Below are 24,461 nucleotides of genomic sequence, written 5' to 3'. Positions count from 1 at the left end.
GCCAGTAGCTGCAGCCTGCAAAATATACAGCTGTATGGTCAGGTACCTGCTACAGATCTAACATTCCTCACAACCCCCTAGTACTAAGGATCTACATAACACCCATACATAAAGGGTGGTGAGCAAAGGTAAAGTGACAGGGACATGTGTCATATTCTGCCCCTACAAACATACACAGCTTATAGACCAGCAGCTAATGCAGCAGCATGCATATTCTAATGTGTATGACGTATGGCACTCACAGTAGTCTTCCCCATTACTGCACCAGCCCACATTGTTTACCACTGAACTGCCACATAATCAGAAAGCAATTTGACAATGGTCAAACATAGCATGCAAAACTGTGGGCATACCACATACATCCCAACAGGGACAGTATTTGTACCTACCTCCTGTGATGCTGTAGCCTCCACACCTCAGTAATGTCCATCTGAAAGACTAGGAAAGGGGCAAGGCCTACATCAGGGCCTTAAATATTGCACTGTTGTGCCATGTCACTGGCTAATGACAGTGCAACCTAGCTGATCTGGATGCAATTAGCAAGTCTGAGCCATGGATTGGTGCACAGGCAATCACCTGTTATTGAGCATTACCTACAAAAGGCAAGCATCTGCCTAGGGTGAACAGGTCTGTAACTTACTTTACAAAGGCAGACTGTGATGCCAGAAGTATTGTACTTCTGGTTTTCTACAGAAGAGAATTACAGCACTCTACAATGTATGTAATACAAGTCCCCATATAATGGGACACAGATGGGAGGATGAAGTTATGGAGAACAGGGATTACAACAGTAGGCCTGTAGTACATCTCTGGGAATGATGTGTTGGTGATACTCTGCTGTCCAGCAGCTGCAGGTATGCCTTTCAACTCTGCCTGATGTGTCTTAGATCACAGTTCTGGCCCTCTCAGTCCCTCTACAATGGTCAGCTCCTGTTACGGATGCTACTGGATTGTGTGTTATACATAGTGACAGTAAGTAATGGTAGACATAGCTGCCATATCACATGATGTGCTCTAATTCAGCTGCTCTCAGTCTGTGAATGTCACACAGGAATACTTCAGACATTGTACAGGTGTCCCTGATGTACCATGGCTAGGTCACTGTTTTGTCAACATTTGTATCTCATTGCTGGACAGCAATGGATAGCATACCTTGCAACTCTGTATAGCAGGACTGCAGGTTATAGCCATTAGTAGTGAGGGTAAACCGGCCCAACCTTGGTGACAGAATGTACATATTGATCATACAAAGTAAGGGTATGAACACATTAACAGATATTACCATAGCATAACTGTTTTCTAGGTTCTGGCATGTGCCAGCCAGATTCTCCACATTGTAAGAACAACCATCAGTTATTTTCCAACTGTTTACCAGACATCCATATGTGTCTAGCAATGGGAGCATATATATCAGGCACACAAACACATTCCACAAACATCCGTGTACGTGAGAAGTAGGATACAACAGGGAAGATACCCTACAGCATGTCAGCATTGCTGTCTGTTATTGTGGCACACGAATGTTGCTGGACTGTTCCCATACACTTGTAGTAACACACACTTATCTGTCGAGCAGTGAGTGTCTGATATGGTACTGGGGCATTGCCCCTAGCGGATACACCGCAGTAGATGGGATTGATGAGAGTGGGGACATACAGCACATGTTGTCACAGCACACAGGGACAAAACTGGTATTGCTACTATGTTGCTGATAGCCACATACATACTGGGGTGATAGACGACGGGGTATGATAAGGAGGTAGCAGTGGATAGTGCAGGCCAATTTGAATGGGAAGGGTCTGTACATAGTGAAGAGTAACGTATGTGGTCCTGTGATGTGTTCCCCTATTCTTGTCTTTCAGAGCACAAGTATAGATGGAGGCATCCACCGTTTTCTGCCACCGAAAAAGAAGTGTTCCTGGATGGCCTGCAATTGCATCATAACATCCTGCTGTCCAGGAGTTGTCAGAACCATCAGCAACTTATGGCACTGTGGGCTGACCTTGTAACAGCAGTCAACTGGGTAGGACTACAAGAGAGGAGCTATGAGCAGGTCTAACACCAGGCAACAGACATGGTCAATGCTGCTCAACAAAGGGCTGCTGTTGTGACCAGGGACCGTGCTGTCACTGGTGGAGGGCCTGAAGCAGTAGAACCACTCTTGGCCATGGAGGAATTCCTGGTGAACCTGGGATGACCCGCCAGCTCCCAAGCATCCATCACCCCATACATTGTGGTGGTGGGTGCCACAGCCTCCACAGAATTGGAACATCCAGGTAAGCCTCCTTTGTTGATCACTGCAATACTGTATCAGTCATTGTAGCAGCCACTGCATACCAGTACACAGATGTCAGGTCAATCTGCCTTGGGGGGGGTTGTTTGTAACTCACACTTGTGCACACATACACAGAATGTCGGCAATGTAGGCAGTATCACTTTATTAATTTATTTGACATTTGTTTACCGGGGTGGTCTGACTGAACCCATTTTCAACAGGGGCCCAGGGAGAAAAGCTCCACATACAATACAGTACAATACAAATACAGTATAATCCAATACAATAAAAATTACATTAGAAATACTATACAAAAATAAGCTGAAAGAGCAAACTGCTACAAGATGTTGAAATATATTACTACACATCTAGACAATTCTATACAGTTAAAACACTACAGACAATAATAGTCACTCTCACCATACATGATGAAGACATTGTCCAAAAAGGTAGTACGTAGGTAGTGCGTTGTGTGACATTGACTGTAATTGTACAAACAAAATAGAATGTTAGTTTCAGTTAGGAAAATAGCAGCCAGAAAGTTAGTCTTGCAGACAGATAGTGAGAGAGAGTTAAGAAGAATAGAAGCAATAAAGCCTGAGCAGTAGCTTAAGGATATGGTATAGAAACAGAGAAGTTAGAAGAGCCTTAGGATCTTGCAGTCTGTGAGGGACTGAAATGTGACAGAAAGAGGAAGACCTGAGCATTAGGAAGGCTTTATGCAGGAGCAGAGCCATGTATTTTTTAGATGATTTTTTAAAGAGGCTTTGAAATGGGTTAGTGTAGGCATAGGCCTGGTAGCTAGAGGTAGTGAATTCCAAAGTAGGGAGACAGACTATGAATACAGAGAGTGACCAGGTTTTCTTGTGGGTTTTGAGATAGCTAAGAGATTTTTGTCTTCTGATCTTAAGGATCGATTTGGTGTGTAAAGTATGACTAGACTGGTTAGTGCAGGGCAGGCAGTAGGCTTGAAAGGTCGCGTAAGGTGGATAGCTGAATAAAGGCAATTTAGTTGGGGAGTTCAAGCCAGTTTAATTCTAGAAGTGGTTTACAGTGGTGTGTGTGATTGTGGCAAACTTTGCAACATTGTTGTGGCACTGTTCCAACTTGCTTAGGGAAGAATTTTGTAAGTTAGTTAAGATAGGGGCACCATAAAGAAGGGAGGGAAGTAAAAATGTTTTTGCAAGGGTAGTTTTGGTTGCTGCAGTAAAGAAATGTTTGTTTCTATATGAGTTCCAGTTTTTGATGAGTTTTCTTTATATTTTGCTGTATATGGGGGTCAATTGAAATTTTATTGTTAATGATAACACCTAAAAGTTTGATTTCCTGCACAATTTCAATGGCAGTGTTGTCAGATGCAATGATGTTGAAATGATCAGTGACAGGGGAGGTTTTTTTTTGGGGTGAAAGAGTACTAGTTTTGTCTTCTTTGGATTAAGAAAGAGTTGGGCATTTCTTAGCCAGGATTCAACTGCAGTAAAGGACTGTTGAGTATTTGAAAGTAGTTCTGGTAGTGATTGAGCAGTGCAGATTATGGTGGAATCATCAGCATACTGACTGAGGGTCCCAGGGTGAGAGGCAGTGTGAAGGTTGTGAAAATGTTGAAAAGTAGGGGTCCTAGGACTGAGCCTTGGGGGACTCCAGTAGGGTTGTGGAGGAAGGGTGAGAGTTTACTGGACCATTTCACTGCTTGTTTACAATCCTTGCGGTAGCTCTGAAACCATTTTACTGTGTTATGTGAGAAGCCTAGGTTAGACAGTGTGTTCAAAGGTAAGGGGTGAGATACTGTGCCAATGGCCTTGGTGAGATAAAAGAATACTGAGGCTGTATAGCATCCTGCATCTCTGGCCTTGCTCACGGTGTCTGTAAAAGATAATAGGGCTGTAGCTGTGCTGTGTCTAGGTCAGAAGCCATGTTGGGTTTTGGTTAAAAGGTTGTTTTGCAATAGATATTGCATTACCTGCTGATGGATACCTCTCTCGAGAATTTTGGATATGGGTGACAAGATGGATATAGGGCAGAGATTGGATCGAGTATTTGTGTTGTGAGAGTGCCTGCCAGTGATGTTAAGGTGGATGACATCAGTGGGCCTGTAAAGGAGGCCAATGGAGGGGATGGCAGGGCCTAAAAAGGTATAACCATAGCACACACGTATGCAGGATAGACACACTGCTGCAGGGGGTATATTTACAAACACACAAACACTCACAGAGAATGGCATTTTCAAGATGAGAACCCCTACCTATCTAGTTGTAGATACAATAATATTATGCACTACTCGCATGTGCCACGGAGATTATGTATTGTGAGAGTGTCTGCCACTACTAAGGTGGATGACAACAGCAAGGCCTGTAAAAGAGGACAATGGGGAGGGATGAAAGAGCATGAAAATGTATAACCATTGCATACAGATAGATGAGACACAGACACATTGCTGCCAGAAGATATATTGACACACTACAGCACTACGTACTAATTGCATGTGCAACACAGCTTATCTGTTTTGCGAGTGACATCCAGTGCTATTAAGGTGAATTACATCACCAGGCTTTATAAAGAAGGCCAACTGGGAGACTGACAGGTAGGCACGGGGCCTTAAAATGGTATACCATTGCACCCATATGGTCAAGAGAGGCACACTGCTACAGGGTATATATTTACACACACACACACACACACACACACACACACACACACACACACACACACACACACACACACACACAGTTGCCCTTATTGATAATAGAACCCCCACCTATCTAGTTATACACACTATAGTACTATGTACTTATGGCATGTGCCACGCAGCTTATTTGTTCTGACAGTGTCAGCCAGATCTGTTAAGGTGTATTACATCAACAAGCCTTGTAAAGGGGGCCAATGGTGAGGTTGGCAGGTAGACACAGGGCCTTAAAATGTATAATCATTGCTCAGAGATGGTGAGACAGACACACTGCTGCAAAGGCATATATTTATACACACACACACACACACACACACACACACACACACACACACACACACACACACACACACACACACACACACACACACACACACACTTGCCTATCACAAGATTATAACCCCTACCTATCTAGTAGCATACACTAGAGCACTATGGACATAGAGCATGTGCCACACAGCTTATCAGTCTTGAGATTGTCAGCTAGTGCTGTTTAGGTGGATGACATAAAGAGAACCTGTACAGGAGGACAATGGGGAGGCTGGGCAGTAGCCATAGGACATTGAAATGTATGACCATTGCACAAAGATAGGTTAGACAGGCATGCTGCTGCAATGAGATATATTTACAAACACACACACACACACACACACACACACACACACACACACACACAGTTGCCTGTTTTGAGATTAGAACCTCTACCTATATAGTAGTATACACTAGAGCACTATGTGCTTATTACATGTGCCACAAAGTTTATCTGTTATTAGATTGTCAGTTAGTGCTGTTAAGGTGGGTGACATAAGCAGGTGTTGATAGGGAGGACAATGTTCAGGAGTATGCTACTCACAGGGCCATAGAATGATTCATCATGGCACAGATGGCCATGACTGCACTGCTGTTAGGGAAATATCTACACACTCACCCACATACACAAAGTGGCTGAAGTGAGATTAGAACCCCTACCTAGCTACGATTACACACTACAGCTTGTAGTATATATTGCACGTGCCACCGCTTAGATTTATTTTTTATTTTATTTTTTTATTTTACATTTGTTGACCGGGATAGTCCGACTGGATGCATGTCCATTTTCAGCGGAGGCCCGGGGAGAAAAGCTCCAAGGGTAAGCAGATACAGCATTACATAATACCAGCAGTACATATCACAAACAGATTATTTACAGAGATTACATAAGTAAGCAAGTTAAACAAGTTCCACAGGTTAAAGTTAGTCCTGAGCACAAGTCAGGATTAAATTAAATTACACAGTAAACTGGTTAACAGATTTTTACACATTCGAGTTAGCCAGCCTTGATACATTGACATAGCCAGTTAAGTGACAAATGTTGTTTGAGTCTAGTTTTAAATTGACCTATGGTGGAAAGTAAGGTAATATCAGCTGGAAGTGAGTTCCAGGATCTACTTACAGAGTTTGCAAAGAGTTTTGTAGATATGGCTGCAGCCACAGTACTTGTGGGCTATGCAAAGTGGCCTTTTATTACACAGCATGTGTGGACTGCAGAGTGAATCTGCTTTATACTGTTTGTGTATCTATTGTCCTAGCAGTGGGATACCTGTTAATACCCCTGCTGTGTCTCTACAGGTACCAGTTCCATCATGTCTGGTTGGTTGCAGTTTGCTAGGTTGACAATTGGCTATACACAACATGGCCTGTCCGAGTCCTGCATTGATGACATTGCACATTAAACCACCTGCTCACCATGGTCTGTCTACAGGGTGATATTCCATAGGCAGAAGGTTCTGTGGTTGGGCAGAATCTGTCATTATGCAGACTTGGTCTGTTACCATCAAACAACTGCTGTGTCTGTAGGTGCAGACAACCCCAGCATCCTGCTTGTATGTGTGGACATTCGTCCATCCCATTACACATATACACATGCATATGTACATATATATATATATATATATATATATATATATATATATATATATATAGATGGGATATAACTGAAGCTGTGTGTGTGCGTGTGTGTGTGTGTGTGTGTGTGTGTGTGTGTGTGTGTGTGTGTGTGTGTGTGTGTGTGTGTGTGTGTGTGTGTTTATGTGTATATGTCTGTGTGTCTGTGTGTTATGTGACTGTGTATATAGATGTATGTGGAGGTTTTAAATCACTCTACACCGTTATGTAGCTCTTTATATATATAATATGAAATATATATATATATATATATATATATATATATATATATAATATATATAAAATATAATATACAATACATAATATATGCACCACATATAGATAGATTGGGTAATCATGTGTGAAGGGGATAGGAAGAGACAGATATGTATACACAGCTGTCTATATGCACACACATATTTCATGTACCAGCTCCTCAGGCAAAGGACGGAGCAGGCATGGGCTCAAGTTAGATAAGTATAGGAGCATGCCCAATGTGACTATAAGTACTTAGAAGGTGACTCCAGGCTAGACCTACTTGTACTCCAGTCCGTGATTTTGTGTACTGCAGCCAATTGTCTGCTATACCTGACTGAACTGTCACCTTCTTGATATTTTGTCCAAGGCATTCCCTAGCTCTGTGCTGAACATGATATATGTCTCATACTTATCGAGTGTGAGGATTGTAATAGAATTTAGAGAGTTCTGCATATGTATGTTACATTGTACATAGCATTGTGGATTTCTGGTACATTACTGGCAAATCATTATAGGTTGACATTAGGAAATGCTGACAGACAGTTGAGTTACTGACTCCATACACATCAGAAAACCCATGCTAATGCACGGCCTGTTATTCTCTGCCCTTTATACATTTGTCTTGCCAATAGTTAACCCTGTCACTTGTATTTGGGCCTTTGTCTCACTACTGTTCATGGCTTTGTGCAGATTTCCTGCTTTAAGTGGTTGTGGGTATGATGTGCCTGGGGTACATGCTGTAACAACAGACACAGGGTGACAGTCTACATATCTCCTATTGTACACATTTCTGCAGGATGTCCAGCATTCTGCTCTATATATTTGCTCTATTCCTCATACGGTTGTGGTTTCCCAGTAATATAGAATACATGGAGCCCTCAGAAAGTACTGACACAGTTGAGTGATGGCCTTTACATCCTGCTGCTAATCTGACCTGTGGCATCCTGCTGTTGTTCCAGCCACCTACTAGGTTACTCAGAGCATGTATAATGCCTGTTTGTTTGGCCCTCTGGCACCCATTGTTTATGTTTCCCCTGTCCAGCAGGGACACAGTCTAGGTTTCTGGCATGAACAGATTGTGGCATATTGAGAGTCTGTAGGACTCCTACCATATGAGTACTTCACATGCAAAAGTCAAAGGTACAGTCAGGTTTGAACCATCAATAACATTAACCATGCTAATGTACTTAGCCCAGTGAACCACCAGAAGGTGAGGTGTAATTCCTCACACTATCAACAGCACACAGACAGACATGCACTTTGACCCCTGCTGTGAGCCCTGCATTTTGTGTATAATAGGACATTTGGGCAGGTTCTTTGTGACAGCCCTCGGATTGTGTGGTCTGCAGATAAATCCTTACAAACATACTGTTACTGCAGTTGTATGGGAGCACTGATGTGTTGGGGATAGTGGACTCTTGCAATGAAAGAGTTGCATCTGTCATATGACCCCACGGTTTGGCATTTCCCTTGCATACTGCAGTGGGGTTTCCAGCCATGTTACCTACTGCATATTATGGGGCACCCAGTATTGCATACAGTACCTGTTGTCCCAAGTAGCTGTTTGCTTTCTGCAAGTAGCCCAGCAACCTACTCTATTCCCTTACATGCACAGGTCCATACATATGCTCCCATAGTCTACTACCCCACTGTTAGTTTTTTGCAAGTAGTCCAGCAACCCATTATATTCCCTTATATACATGCAGCAGGTCCACACATATGCTCCCATAATCTAGTACCCCATACATTTGTAGTGAAGGAGAGTGACTTACCTTGTGGATGCAGCAGTTGAGACACCTGTGTTTCTGGCTGACTCAGTCTTATGCACACAATACACAGCCAATACATGGTAAGATAGAGGTTGTGTGGTGTGGCTGGCATCCTTTCTACATGTATGCAAGTCAGAGTGAGATGTCATCCCCTAAGACCCTATGTTTTCAGTGCATGGACTATGCCTTGCCTTTTTGCCAAGGCCAGGGTATACTGGGCATGTCCTACATCTGCTTACAGGGACAGGCTCAGGGGGTTCCTCTTCTGAGTCTGCCTGTGACTGTGACTGTGGAGACCTAGGCACTGGTGAGGGGCTGTTTGTCCCTTCCCTGTGATGGTCCTGCTGCAGATGTTTCCGCAGGATCATATTGTGTATCATGGCACATACTGTGAACATCTATGCACGTGTTGCTGGAGAGTACTGCAGGGCTCCTCCTGATATATTGAGGCACAAGAACTGTGACATGAGCAGCCCAAACACATGATCTATGATGTGCCATGTTTGTGAGTGTGCCTCATGGTGTTCTTCTGTAGGTGTATGTGCATTTCTGATGGGTGTCATCATCTACGGTTCCAGTGCATAGCCAGCATCCCCCAATAGGTGGCCGTATAGGATGTCCACTCTGGCAAACATCTGATACAGCTGTGATGCATGTCAGATATGGGAGTTGTGATAGCTGCCAGGGCAGCAAGCACACACACTCATGATAACACCCTGGGCATTGCACATGAACTGGCAGTTGATGGAGTAATACCCCTTGCAGTTGATGTAGACTCTACCCTCCTCACAGGGAGGTGATTTGATGTGTACATGACTGCAGTCCATGTACCCAGCACCTCAGGGTAGTGTGCTACATGGTGGAAGAGATGCATACTGCTGGCCCTCTCCTCATGGGTGCAGGGCAAGTAAATGTGCTCACTGGGCATGTGTTTGCATGGCTGACAGGAACTAGTAGAGTACCCTAGATGCAGATGCCTGTGAGACCCCCATTGTGCCTCCAGTTGGTCTTTGTAAAGTACCTGCAGCTATTATTCTAAGGGTTACGCATACTTTGTTTCCAGTGGGATGGGTTCCCCTCTGTTGGCACTTGGTCTGAGTAGAGGACAGCAAAGCTCTGTGAGTTCTTGTAGTATGTCCCTGTCCACCCTGTAGTGCTCCATAATCACCAGCTCATGTAGGCCCTAGTAGGCTACCCTGGACCTGAGCACTCTTCTCTTTCTCAGTCTAGGCCTATTGTCAGCATCAGCACTGACCTCAGCCTCTAGCACATACAGATGTAGCAGAGCAGCAGCAGCCCCTAGCATTCTGCCAGTTAAAATTCCCAAGTCTGTACTCCAATGGTGCAGTGCATTTGGGGAGAATCAGACTGTGTGCTACAGATGCAGCCTGTGTGATTGGCTAACTATGATGCATTCTACTTGCCAGGTATATCACTGAGGAGTTTGAATTGCCCAGTGGCAGTGGAACAGGGCTTATCAGTAATTTATAGATGATTGGCCTTCCCAAGCTATTTCCTTGTATTTTTTTAATGCCTTCATTGTTAAGCGCTGTGGTGTGGTATACAAACCCATGGTGCTGGTGTAAACACTGCTCAGCCGTCTGGACAGGCATACTCAGCATAGCTTAAACCAGCTAAAACACGTGTCCCACAGCTAAACAAAGCTTAGCAGCAGTAGACACACACCCCTGTTTAGCTGAGCTGCGTGGCGTGCAAACAGGCACCGCTAAGCCCCAATCCACTTAAACATATAGTGACACACCCCTTTCTGATGTCAGCTACCTGTTCTGCTAACACCAACACAGTTCTGAGGCTACACAGGTTTTATCTATGGACACAGTGGCCCATTTTTGCTATTCAGTAACCCCACCTCATTTGCATACAGATCATTGCATATGTCCTGGATACTTCACTATTGCAAGGCCTGCTTCCTTACCAACCACTGAAACCTACCATTGTACATACTGCATGCAGGGCACTATAATACATTATTTTTACAGATGTCTTATTTTTAGATTTTTCAACATTTTAATAATTGTTTTCTTTGTATAATGGCATATTGTATAATGGCATGTTTGTGCATTGCTGCATGCTGCCCAAATGTGATATGTGTATTCAAAAATTATTATTTTATATTAATTTGTATTACCTTTTGGACTCACAGGGCATAGTTTTGCACATATCAGTGCCTACATTGACATTTCCAGCCTTCTAATTGGGCTTTTACAGACCCTTTTCAATTTTTACATTTCTGTACACATTTTTATTCCGTGTACACTTCTGAAACTAAAAATGCCCGGATATCTTTCTGCTTAATGGATCACAAATCACCCTCATTTGTATGCATTTCACCTGCTTATCAGGTGATTTGCATACCATGGACACTTTTGTGTCTGCACGCTTGTGCATGCTCCTCTGCTCTGTTTACTGGATTGCAAAGCTGCTGATTTCTGTGTTGGGGCCATGCCACTATGCCTGCACAGAAAATCACTCTGTGTAGGCTTTATTGAATTCCACCCAATGTGTAGTATGTAAAACCACAGTCCCAAATGACATATTATTATCTCCTTTCTCAAGAACATCTCCTAAAACACATTTATGCCACTCACTGTAATCAATATAAGGAAGTAGCAATAACATAATTATGTCTTCTGTAATCTTCAGTGACCCTTAGTCTTCATTAGATGCTTGCTGTTAACAGAGTGTCTGAATTCCAAGGAATATATGAGAAGTTTAAAATCCACAGTTCTAGCTTTATAAAGAAAAAATGAAGCATTAGATATATTTTTGTTGGGCTTCATTTTATCAGTACAGCCAGATTTATTTTCTCTCAGACCATTTAAAACCATGCATCAAAGCTATTTCTAAAATTATTTCAAGCCATGTACCACTAAATGACTTCGATTTTGTTAGGAATAGAGATGCAGTTTGCTTTAAACTGCCCCAAGACTTCATTTCACTCTACAATATAGTGTCTCAGCACATGATGTTGGGTTACTCTGGTCATGGGTAGTTGCCAGACATGCAATCCAGGAGACCATTAAGGACACTAAAACTCAATTCCCAAACGTGCTGTCTAGTTGAGTCTCTTGCCCAAGGTCATTCAGTAAGAAAATGAAGGTTGAGGTAACCAAACTTTGTACCATAAGAAGGTGGTGGTTAACAGTTGATATCCTTAATCCTCTGCATTATTTTCCAGATAAACATATTCTTTAACTAGTCAAGTAGATAATCAGACTTTAATAAGTCATTTGTACTGAGCGCCATGAAAGGAATATGACCCTGTGTCACATTGTCAGCCTAGCTATCTGGAATTTTGTAATAATTATATGTCATTTGTGAATACTAATATGATTTATATAGAAGTGTGGCAGAGGGAGATATTGCCAGCACAGCTGTCTGGAATTTTGTGAATGGCTATTTGTCATTTGTGAATATCCACATAATTCATATGCTTGTGTTACAAATATATTAGAACTGTATGTTATCTGTATATCAATCTGCTGGTACAGAAGTGAGCTTAAATATGTATGCACAGTGTACCCCACTGGAAAAAAACAGAAATGTATATAAACTGTTGTACCTGTTTAAATGTATATGTTTTAACAGTAGAAACTAGAACATAGAGGGTTAACTGGCAAAACTTCAAGAAAATAGTTGAAATTAAATTGTTTTATATCTGTGTCATAAAAGTTAGTTGCAATGCAGCAAGGAAAGAGGATGTCTAAAACTAGGGAGCATTCTGCATTGTTTTGTAAGTGTTTTATTGTGTTATGTCTTCCAGCAGCTGCAGACATTTGAGAGCTATGTATTTTCACAGGGAGATTCTAAATCCTGGCAGTTTCAAGCAACAGGGGGGTTTAGCTGGGAATTGATAGTCAGATGATAAAAGTGATGTCAGGCTGCAAGTATCCCAGCAACTATATCTGATAAATTAATTTAAGAAGTCTCTGAGAGAGAGACTGGGTATTCTGTATTTGTCTTTGACTTGGCAACAACATCAGCTAGAAGATCTATTCATCACACTTACCTTGCTGTAAGTAAGTTAACAAGGGTACAGTAATTTCCCTTAGATTCAGTACAGATTATTGTGATGTATACCTTAGACGTTTTCTGTATTTATTTGAGACTGTCCTGCAATGTCATTTTAAATATTTTCTGTGATTTTGAACTCTGATATCACTGTACATACATATTTAGTATTGTCTTGTTATTTTATTATTTATTATTAAATGTATTTAAACCTTTCAGTTGTGGCTGGTCTGTCTAGAGATATTTAAGTTCTAAGAGTACTTGCATATCTATTTGGTGACATTGTGCAGGCCACTCATAATAGCCTTGCTCTTTGTTAAACTACCATTTGGATTAATAATAACATTACACAGTAAAATTGGACAACTTTTGCTTAGGGCCTTAAAGTAGCTGATAAGTAGTGGTTGGTGGCAGTGAAAACTACCTTTTAGTCTGGGCAGAAGGGGGCATAGCTAGTAAGCCTGTGCCAGCCTTTCCCAGGTGTGGGTGTGGGTCTACTTCATAACACTGACATTTCGTAACATTGAATTTCATAACACTGAGACCATAATATCAAAAATTAAAAACACTGAAAAATCAGAACATTGAAAGTGTGCTTCATAACACTGAAAACTACATTGCACAAGTAAATAAGATCCCCTTTTCCTACAACACCTAACAAACACACTTTCTAGTATGTTTCTGTATGGTGATTGTGATACAATAAGGTTAGGAACTTAACTTTTTTCCACTGTAGTGCAATGTTGGAGTTGGTATATTTAATTTACGGGGAATGTGGGGGGGGGCAGAAATATTGTAGAAAGTATGTTTTTAAGTTAGGTGTTGTTATAAATGGAGAGGATGTTATTTACATATGCATTGTAATTTTCAATGCTATGAAGCACACTTTCAATGTTCTGAGTTTTCAATGGTTTGGGTTTTCAATGTTTTGGGATTTAGATGTTTTGGTCTCAATGTTATGAAATTCAACATTATTAAATTTCAATGTTATGAAGTAGACTCGTGTGTGTGTGTGTGTGTGTGTGTGTGTGTGTGTGTGTGTGTGTGTGTGTGTGTGTGTGTGTGTGTGTGCTACTTGGGCAGAGACACAAAACACTGGTTGGACAGAGAGGGTGCTGAAGGTGTCGGTTTGGCCACTCAGCTGAGATCTCACCCCTATAGCTGTGCCAGTGGGGAGTCTTATTGGCAACTGGTGAAAGAAGGAGAAACCAGTCCCAGACTTATTTTGGTCTCTGTGTGCTCATAGGGGAAATTGCATGCTACTGTGTGTGTACTTGTCATCCTTTCAGTGTGTACATCCCTCACTGTTGCCAGTGGTGAGGATTGAGGACCTTGATTACTGGGTCATTGCTGGAGCTTCACATATTAATTGGTGGGCAGTAGTGGAATATCCAAATCACATATTAATTGGCTTGTAGTGGTAGGATATCCACATATTAGGATTCTGTGGTGTGGGTATTGAATTCCTGTAGCCTGTCAACAGTGGTCACTGAAGGTATTTGTGCTCTCATTCAGCCACACAGTGAACAATCAGATTTTCATATCACAATTGTTTTATTTTTTTTTATTAGCTTAGTTAGTCAGAGAGAGCAGGTAAGGATGTAAGCAGAGGAGTATGGCAAGCTGACAAGGAGCCATTTGTCTGAGATGTGCCAAACTAAAGGAATGATGCATGCTAACCTGACTAAAGCAGAAATTGTTGCAGCCTTACTCACAGCTACATTGCAGACTAGCAACCAGTAGGACAATCACTCTGGCCTTGAAGATGCGCAACTCTCTGAGAATGGACAGTTCAACCTTTCCACAGAGGACTTAAAATTATGTCTGGAGTTAAAGACACTTAAACTGGAGGCAAAGTGATTAGAACTAGAATCAGCAGAGAAACTAACATCTGGAAGCTGAGGAGAATGAAAGGCAGAGGGAACATGAGAAGGAGATGCTGACCCTTTGCCAGGGTCATGGAGGTAATGGGGTATGGAGTAACTGAACCCCAGAAGCCACAAAGATCAGTAAATCTCTTCGACAATTTACAGAGAGGGACAATTTTTGCAGTTTTATTCATATGTTTGAAAGGGTATGTAAACAGTATAATGTTGACCAATGGCTGTGGGTATGGTTCCTGACCCCCTTACTCCATGGCAAAGTTGTAAATGCTATTTTTAAAACATCTGATACTGATTGCTTAAATTATAATACAGTTAAGAATTGACTTTTAGAGAATTTTAAGAACTCATTACAGCTGAGTCCGCCTCCAGGCATTTCTGCAGTTACCTCCTACTGCGCCTCTAGGCGTCAAATATTGCTTGCTCATATTTAAATTAATAATTCCTAAACCATGCTACATACAAGGTATCATAATATTTTATCTTGAAGCATACATGGTGGCATACAGAACTGCATTCATATGTGACATCTGTCAATAAGTATTTGTTAGAACTGTAAGCTGATAACTTCATTGTTTACAAGCTCAAGCTACACCCACTGGGAGTTAAAGGTGCACACTCAACAAAGCTGTACTGGAAGGAATGTGTTAACAGCTGAAGCTTATAGCAAAAAGTTTGTGAGTATAGACGCAAGGCAAATGAAAGTGTGTGTGAATGTATTGCTGATCTAAGGATGTATTTTCATAGGTGGGTGAGTGGGTGTCAGGTCACCACTTTTGAAGGGCTGGCAGACCTTTCGATGAGGGAACAAGCTCTTAGCACTTTGCCTGATGACATGATAGTCTGGTTAGTGAAATGAGAATGTAACACAGCAGATGAGTTGGGGAAAAGGGAGACATATACCTAGTAAGCAGGGCATCACTGCACAGGAAAGGGATACCCAGTACTGCTCATGGGTCTAAGGGAACCCATGATGGGCAGCATAAACTGCTCCAACAGAGTCTGCCAGTAGCAGGGGAAGCCACTAGTTCAGGTACATGTCCAATACCAAAGGTTCAATGTTTCAAATGCAACCAGTGGGGCCATGTAGCATATAGATGTCCACCACAGAGGCAAGGTGGGGAACAAAAGATGGAAGAGCAAGTAAGTTGGAATGACAGAATGTCATCAGTGAGCTGTCTGGAGACAAGGGTACCAAACTACCACAAGAGGTTATATTCTACCTTAGTAAATGGGAAAGAGGCCACTGCTGAGAGAGACACAGCCTCTGACCTAACAATTTAGAAGCCTGCAATGGTTAAAGAGGAGCACTACTTGCTTGGGCAGTCTACTCCAGTCAGAGCTTTAGGAAGGACCCCATTCCAAATACTGTTGGCTAGGGTTCACCTTGATTGGGAGGGTGGAAAAGGAAGCAAGAAAGTAGGCGCATTTGAGGACATCCCTGCAGATGTCCTGATAAGAAATGATTTTGATAATGCAGTACCTTGTGTGCATGCAGTTACATGCAATCCAGTTTGGAGACAAGCACGTGGATCTGGTAGCCTGGGGGGGGGGGCCCAGACAGACTTCACACTTGCAGCCAGGACTGGTGAGGTGGCTACTTCAGAGAGGGGGCTAACCTTTAGCAGTGAGAATGAAGATGAACCCCAGCTGCTTGTGGATACTGATGTACCCTTGGTCAGAGTGACTGTAAGGGCAGAGGTGAGTAGCAGCACCTAGGCTGACAGTGAGGCACTGCTGTCAGAGAATACCAGACTTCCTGTGGAAGGGGAGATGGGAAGGGTTACAAAGAGAGTGTTGAGACAGGCTCAGCTCTCAGACTCTACATTACAAGGCCTGAGGGAGGTAGCTGGTGAAGCACCTGACTGTCAAGGAAAAGGGGAATCTGTATACTGGGACAAAGGGTTATTGTATAGAGAGAGTGGACCCCTGAGGGAGGGCTAGAAGATGAGAGAATACAGCAGTTGGTAGTGCCCAAAGCCTACTATCTGGCATTTCTACCCATATCCCATGATATTCCCTTTGCAGGTCATATGGGCATAAAGTGTACCAATAGACATATTATGCAGAACTTTTACTGGCCTGGAATTTCCAGAGTTGTAACAGGGTACTGGAGGACCTGTGAGCAGTGCCAAAAGGTAGGCAAGGCAGGAGACAAGGTCAAAGCTCATTTGATGCCTTTGCCTGTAATTTACGAGCCATTTCAGAGGGTAGTTAAGGATATTATGGGGTCTCTGTGTACTCCAAGTTCCAGAGGGAAGAAGTATATCCTAGTGGTAGTAGATTATATTACCAGATACCCTGAGGCAGTGGCATTGTCCTCCACTGAGGCAGAAAAGGTGGCAAATGCTTTGCTAGATGTTGTCAGCAGGGTAGGTTTCCCAGAAGAAATACTGACTGACAGGGGTGCCAATTTCATGTCAGAGTGATGTTAACTACATGGTAGAACTGCTAGGAAGGAGGCAGGGGCACAAACTGTACCATGTTAACAAGATGAAACCTTACCATGATAGGGAGGCCCTGTTGCCTAGTAGTTGCAATAGGAGGCAGGAGGAGTCTGAGGGGGACCTGTGGCTACAGGGAACCAGGCAGGAATATGGCAAGTTACTAAGCTAGAGCCTAGGGATGCAGGTATATGATATGACAGTGCAGCACTACAGTGGGGTAAGTAATGCCAATGCAGATGGGCTTTCAAGATAAATGGTATGGAGTAGTGTATTCCCAGATAGGCTCACCCTCTCAAGGAACAGTTCTCAAGGGTCACTTGAAAAACTTACTCAAGTTTTCAGTGGTGGGAAGAAATGTCACATTGGCAGCCTAGCTATCTGGAATTTTGTAAATAATTCTATGTAATTTATGAATATTAATATGATTTATAAAGAAGTGTGATAAAGGGAGATACTGCCAGCACAGCTGTCTGGAATTTTGTGAATGGTCATGTGTCATTTGTGAATATCAACATGATTCATATGCTTGTGTTACAAATGTATTAGAACTGTATGTTGTCTGTATATCAAGCTGTTAGTAAAAAAGTGTGTGTGAAAAGGATTTGTACTAAACGTAAAGATGTATCCACAGTGTACCCTTATGGAAAACAACAGAAATGTATATAAACTATTGTACCTGTGTAAATGTATATGTTTTAACAGTAGAAACTAGAACATAGAGGGTTAACTGGTAAAACTTGAAGAACATAGTTGAAATTAAATTGTTTTATAACTGTGCCATAAAAGTTAGTTGCAATGCTGGGGCATCACACCCTGGTAAGTAGCTGGAGGTGCTAACCAACTGTACCATAGTGGTTCAATCTGTGCCACCATGAATTAAAGATGTGTTACAAACACTCTTCTAAATTCTTGCTCTAACAGTAGAAAAATATATATATAGCTTACCTTTGTCTGTACTATGGCTGGTCTGAGTGTTCTCATTTCTTGAATTAAACTATAAATGTTGAAGTTCTCTGGTACTATCTAAACAAAAGGTAAACATATTTACTGTGTTAATATTAGATTACTAGTGAACTGTAGTGATGTAACAGTTTTACTTCATTTTATAAAAAAATATACTGACACAAATACTAGTGAGGTTGGCAGCTGTGAACTGTCAAAGTTAAATTACAGGCATCATACAGCTATTATATTTCCATACCGGGAAAAGCCGAAAGAAGAAGAAGAAGATTTCTATGTAGTTTAATTCATTATAATTTTTTATAGCAGCGATACAGACAGAATGTGTTTAATGTATCTGTTTGACTTCAGAAAGAAGTACTTTCGTATAAGTGAAGTATGATGTAAACTTTTTTCAGAAGAGGATCCTATCCGAAAAATTGATTATTATGATTTGAATTTATATAACGTGAAATTTAATTATAGACCACAAAGCTGTTCTGTCTTTTTTCCTTATATAAAAATATGGCACTTTTCCCCAACATATTCTGTATTTTCCTGTACTTGTGCATTTCTTTGTCTGTAAATTAGTACCCTCTTGGAATACCCAAATTCTTTTTAGACACTTTAGATAGTTTTACAAAGTCGAAACGTTGTATGTTTTATTTTTTTTTTCATTGTATGGTTTACCAGGTAAACCATGGCTTAATTTGCACACTCCACATTCCAAATTCATCCATCCTGTATAAAACATTTAATGCAACTGTGCTACCTATATATCTACCAGTGTTGACTCATGAGTGTGTCAGATGGAAAAACCCTCTCTAGGTATCTTGCATACTAGAAGTCATTTGGGTCAGTTTAAAATTCAAAGTTTAAAAACTGTTACTATATATTAATGAGTTGAGTTTCAAGACAAATGACAGGGCTAGATTGCATTTACAATTCTTAAAATGCAGTCTATGTGTTTGAAACCTTTATTGTATGCTTCCCCAGAGAACAGTTATCTCTTTGCATATTTAATGCATGTACTTGATTTCTTTATTTCTTTTGGCAGACAGTTTTATTTATTTCATTAAAAAGCATGGGACTGCTTATTTATTAATTGATAAGGGTATTGGCCAGTGTGTAATAGACCTAGACAGGAATTTTATAGTCAAACATTGTAGCTTTAGTTAAAAAAATGTTTTATTACTAGCAGGCAAGCAAAAAAAAAAATAGACTTCTTAGTATTACAATACTGCGATTTTCAAAGGATGGACTAAAACCTGATATCCTGGTACTATATTTGCATTTCCTGGCTGTAGCTGTTTTATAATATAAAATAATGTTTAAATAAACAATGCATACATCTTTCGGCTTTTCCCGGTTAGGGGTCGCCACAGCAGATCACCTGTCCGCTCATGATTGGCAGTGGAGTTTTACGGTCATGAGTTGCCAGCCAAGTGCCGAACCTTCCACAGAAGGCACACACACACACACATGTACAAACTCACACCTAGGGGCAATTTAGAGTGTCCAATCCACCTACAGCATGTCTTTAGGATGTGGGAGGAAACTGGAGCACCCGGAAGAAACCCATGCGACCACAGGGAGGACATGCAGACTCAGCACAGAAGGCACCCCAGCCGAGGCTCAAACCAGAAAACATCTTGCTGTGAGGTGGCAATGCTAACCACTGCACCACCATGGCCACCCTAAACAATACATACATAAGCTGTCAATTAAAAAGCTGTCAATTGTATGGATGACATTTTTAAAGTCTTAATCTGCCAGAGAAAATCAGCTTATCTAGCAGTGTTAGTTATATAAATAGTTATGCCTAGAGTGTAGTTTTACCTGTTTTCTTAGATTATTTTTTCTCTTGTAATGTTCTGCACTTATTGATTTTCTGAATAATTCTCTAAATGAATGTGCCTTGATTGTGTCTTGATTCTTGTTTTTCTCTCATTGTTTTTATAAAGTAAAAGCCCACTACTGGAAAGTCTAAATTGCATGGAAAAGTCCTACAAGCATCATTAAGTTAACATGTACAAGTTATCTGAATCCAATTTAGCAAACACTATGCACAAATAATTACAATAGTTATCTGTTGTTTGTACACAAAGAAACAAGTCTGTGTTTGATTGAATTCCATTGAGAAATCTCTCATGTAGATTTCTAGAAATACAATTTTTAGGTAATTATGTTATATCTAGACACAGTATAATTCCACAAAACATAAGAGTCTCAGGAAAGTTATTTGCTGTTATCTATTGGAAAAGAACTGTGAAGCATGGCATCTCTTGTTTTCACTGCCAAAAAAAAAAAAAAAAAAAAAAACAAAACAAAGAAAAAACAATCATGTCTCGTAAGGTGCCATTTCCTGTCAAAGCCTCTAAACTCTCTCTCATGCTGGAATTATTGAGGAACTCTTCCAGTCCAACATTAATAATATGCATAGTTTGCTGATTGGGTAATTGGCTGATTAACAGAACTCATGACATTAATAGTCTAGAGGGAGAAACAATTGCAAGTCATATACCAAAAGTGTCTATCAGGAGACCCCTCAGATATATATACTTTTTTCTAACATGATTATTCATATTAAGGAACAATGGTTATCCAAGATTGTTTATGACTGCAAAATGAGGACAGTCATCAAATCCCCTGCTGATATTCAAATTAGCTAACAAGGACTGGGTATAACAAATATTTGGTGTATTAATCATGACCTTACCTTTGGCAAATCCGCCATCACTAAGACATACCATATAGTCAATTAGGTCTGACACAGTCATCAGGCACTTGTGTACTTATATTAACAAACTCTTCTTTGACCAGCACTGCTGTGTGGTGAAAACAAAACCCTTCTGCCTTGCACAATATATTCTTAATGGTATGTTTATCGTCCAAATAATTAAACTTATAGTCCCTCTTTACTTATCTATTAATAGCTCCTCCATTTAATATAGTTCCTGATTCAGCATGTACCATGCTAAATGCAGATCAGAATGCATGTTGCACCCTTAAGAGCCATTCCAGTCCATGAGCATATGCATATAGGTACAGAACATGTGCAAGCAAGAGTGCCATTTTGAGTTAGCAGCCAGAGTGAAAGCATGCATTTGTGTAGCAGTCAAGTCAGTCGGTTAGTTTGTTTAAGTTTTATGCTCCAGTCATCCATTTTGATGTGTTTGTGTGTAATTGAATTAAATGAATGCCTAGCCCCATCGTCTTTGAATATACAAGATGAGTGACACAGCATCAGATTGGGATCCAAAGTAAAACTTCTTCAAAACCATGAAGTGCACAGTTACAACTGGACGAATATACAAGAGTGGATTGTCCTATGCTCAAATGACTCACAAACAAGTCAGAAAGACAAATCCAGGTACTAAAACTCCTTTAAATGATACTCAACAAATATAAAACAAAGCATACAAAATGTTCAAAATTACTTTCTAATTAAACAAAATGTTCAAAACTACAATATATTGATAAAAGCACTCAAAATGCTTACATAAATGTTTGTGATAACTTCCAAATCACATAAAATATATAAAAAAGGGAAAACAACCTAATTTTTTTTGCTATGTGCTTCTTTTTCATATTGACTAAAGCTAAAGTATCTGTAGTATGCAAAGTGTTTGTAAGTATGTGTTGTATTACAGTATAGTTATTTCACAGAATACAGTCATTTCAAAGAGAGTATTGTGCAGTTGAATTTTTTTTTCAAGTACCTGGTGTGTGTGTTTATACACAATTACAAAGGTATTTTGTTGGCATGGCAGAAGAATTTCACAGAAATGGTCCAGTTTTATTTGATAATAACGCTGCTAAAAATTGGAGAGTGTTTGAGCAAGAGTACAATATTTTCATACAGGCAGCTTTTTCTGATAAAGACGCATGTACAAAGGCATTTATTCTGCTTAATTTAGCTGGTTCAGAAGCCATTGAAAGGGAGCTATGTATGCCCCAGCTGTGTATGCAGAGGAGGAGGAAAACCACTATATTGTGGTACCGGCTGAAACTTGGGAAGATTGTGAATGCTTAAAACGTAAATTTAGAGAAATGTGCATCTCCAAATGAATATTACAATGGAAAGGCAAATATTTTACACAAGAGATCAAAAGCCCAGTGAAACATTTGCAGATTTAGTGATTTAAGAGATGAGTTGATAAAAGACAGGCTTGTGTGTTGTATTAAAGATGATGCAGTGAGAAAGATTTTTCTATGAGCCAGTGATTTAACTTTGAATAAGGCCATAGAGATTTGTCAGATATATGAGCTCACAGAAAAGCACATGAATATGCTTACAAATGAGAAAAGTATGCTTGCAGTGCCTTCCAATGCTAATGTTGATAGTACGCAGCACAAGGTTAAAAGATACAGGCTTAAGTGCATGGTTGCTTCAGCGAAACTCAGGGCAGCTTCAGTTAAATGACAGGGCACACTCAATAAAGCATAGGGGTGATTCAGCAAAATCTGTGACAAGCCTCATAGTCAACTGTCATAATTGTGGAGGCAGCCATGAGCCCAAGCGAGAGAAGTGCTTAGCTTTTGGTTAGCAGTGCCACTCATGTAAAACGTGGAATCATTTCATGAAGTTCTGTAAATGAAAAAGGGTACATTCTTTTATTAAAAGAGAGCATTCAAAGAGGCAGGTTGATGAACTAGAAAGATGCAACCCTACTTTTTAGGCTGATGGTCTGTCTGTGCTTGGTGAAACAGTTAATGCAGTAGATATGTGGACAAAGAATAAATTATTTTGCACTGTTCTGATTAATGGCAGACTTGTAGAGCTCAAGGTTGATACTGGATCAAAACACAATGTTATGTCAGCAGAAATGTTTGCTAAAGTAAGTGATGGTGAGAGACTTGCAAAGTTTGCCAAGCTTGTTGCTTATGGTGGTGAAGAAATCCAAACAGAAGGCTCAGTAGTGCTTTCATTTTACTCTGTTATGAACAGCTATGACTTGCAATTTTACATAGTCAAGAGGCATGTACAGTTATTGTTAGGCCTCAGAGACAGTTTGAAAATGAGACTGCTTTCATTTAATGGAGAAGTCCACAAAGTAAGCATGTGTAACAACAAAAATTTCACACAAACTATTTTTTTCTGACTATGCTGATCTTTTTGAAGACAAGTCAGGCAAACTCCCAGTTCTGCATTCCATGAAGTTAAAGCATGAGGGAAGCCTAGTCATCAGACTAGCACAGAAAGTTCCAGTAGCCATGCAGGGCAGAGTCAAAGCTGAGCTAGATAGAATGATGCATCTAGAAGTGATTTGTCCAGTAGACGAACCAAGTGAATGGGTATCCTCCATGGTGGTAGCTCATAAGAAATGCCCAAATCATAGTAGAATATGTATTGATCCAAGAGATTTGAACAAAGCACTAAAATGACCTCATCATCAAATGTGTACAGTCGAAGAAGTTGCTGATGTTATAGCAAATGCCACTTTTTTTTTTGTCTTGGATGCAAAAAGTTCATTTTGGAAAATTTTGCTTGACCAAAAAAATCTTAATTTCTAACCACTTTCAATACACCATTTGGCTGGTACAGATTTTTGAGAATGCCATTTGGGATAAATTCTGCCAATGAAGTCTTTCAAAGTGTGATGGAACTAATTTTTTTCTGACTTCCATGTGCTATAATAGTGAATGATATTCTTCTAGGAGGCAATGGTGAAGTCGAACATGATCGAAACTTTAGGAAAGTTCTGGAACATCCTTGTGAAGTAAATCTTAAGCTGAATACTCAGAAATGTAAATTCAGGCTACAAGAAATTACTTATGTAGGTCATTTGTTTACCAGTTCAGGCTTACAAGCAGATCCTTCCAAGCAAGCTGCAGTTCTTGAGATTCCAGCTCCAGACGATGTGACCCCCTTATAATGTTTTCTTGGCATGGTCAACTATTTGCAACTAAGAACAAACAGAAGAAAAAACCACTGATAAATCCACAAAATGGCTGGTTGCACAAGGAATGGCACAGTACCAAGAACGATGTTTTAACAGCTTTATTGATGATCCACTCCACAAGAACAGGGCTGTACTGAGTAACGTAACAGAACACAATACACAATCTGCAAAGCAGATTTCATCAGAACAATGAATTGAATGATTGAATTATTATACATCCTTCAGAGTTTATGCCAACAAGCATACAAAAATTACATGTGTAGAAATGTATAAATGTGTAAAATAAATGCAATAAGTCAAAAAAAAAAAAACTGTTACTATAGTTATTTTAAAAAAAAAAAAAAAA

General features: G+C 40.5%; 1 protein-coding gene across 1 annotated transcript in view; it reads right to left on the bottom strand.

The window, feature by feature from the left end:
- PTPN22 (protein tyrosine phosphatase non-receptor type 22) overlaps positions 1–24,461 on the bottom strand; it is a 195,578-nt gene that overhangs the window by 33,973 nt on the left and 137,144 nt on the right. The window contains exon 8 of the mRNA XM_044076163.1: positions 18,216–18,293. Coding sequence (XP_043932098.1) covers positions 18,216–18,293 — 78 coding nt within the window. The remainder of the gene's footprint in view (positions 1–18,215; positions 18,294–24,461) is intronic.

This window comes from Protopterus annectens, chromosome 7.part0 (assembly GCF_019279795.1).
Source record: "Protopterus annectens isolate FY-2018-M chromosome 7.part0, PAN1.0, whole genome shotgun sequence".
In the NCBI taxonomy this organism is placed as follows: Eukaryota; Metazoa; Chordata; order Ceratodontiformes; family Protopteridae; genus Protopterus; species Protopterus annectens.
This window is presented reverse-complemented; position numbering and strand designations above follow the sequence as displayed.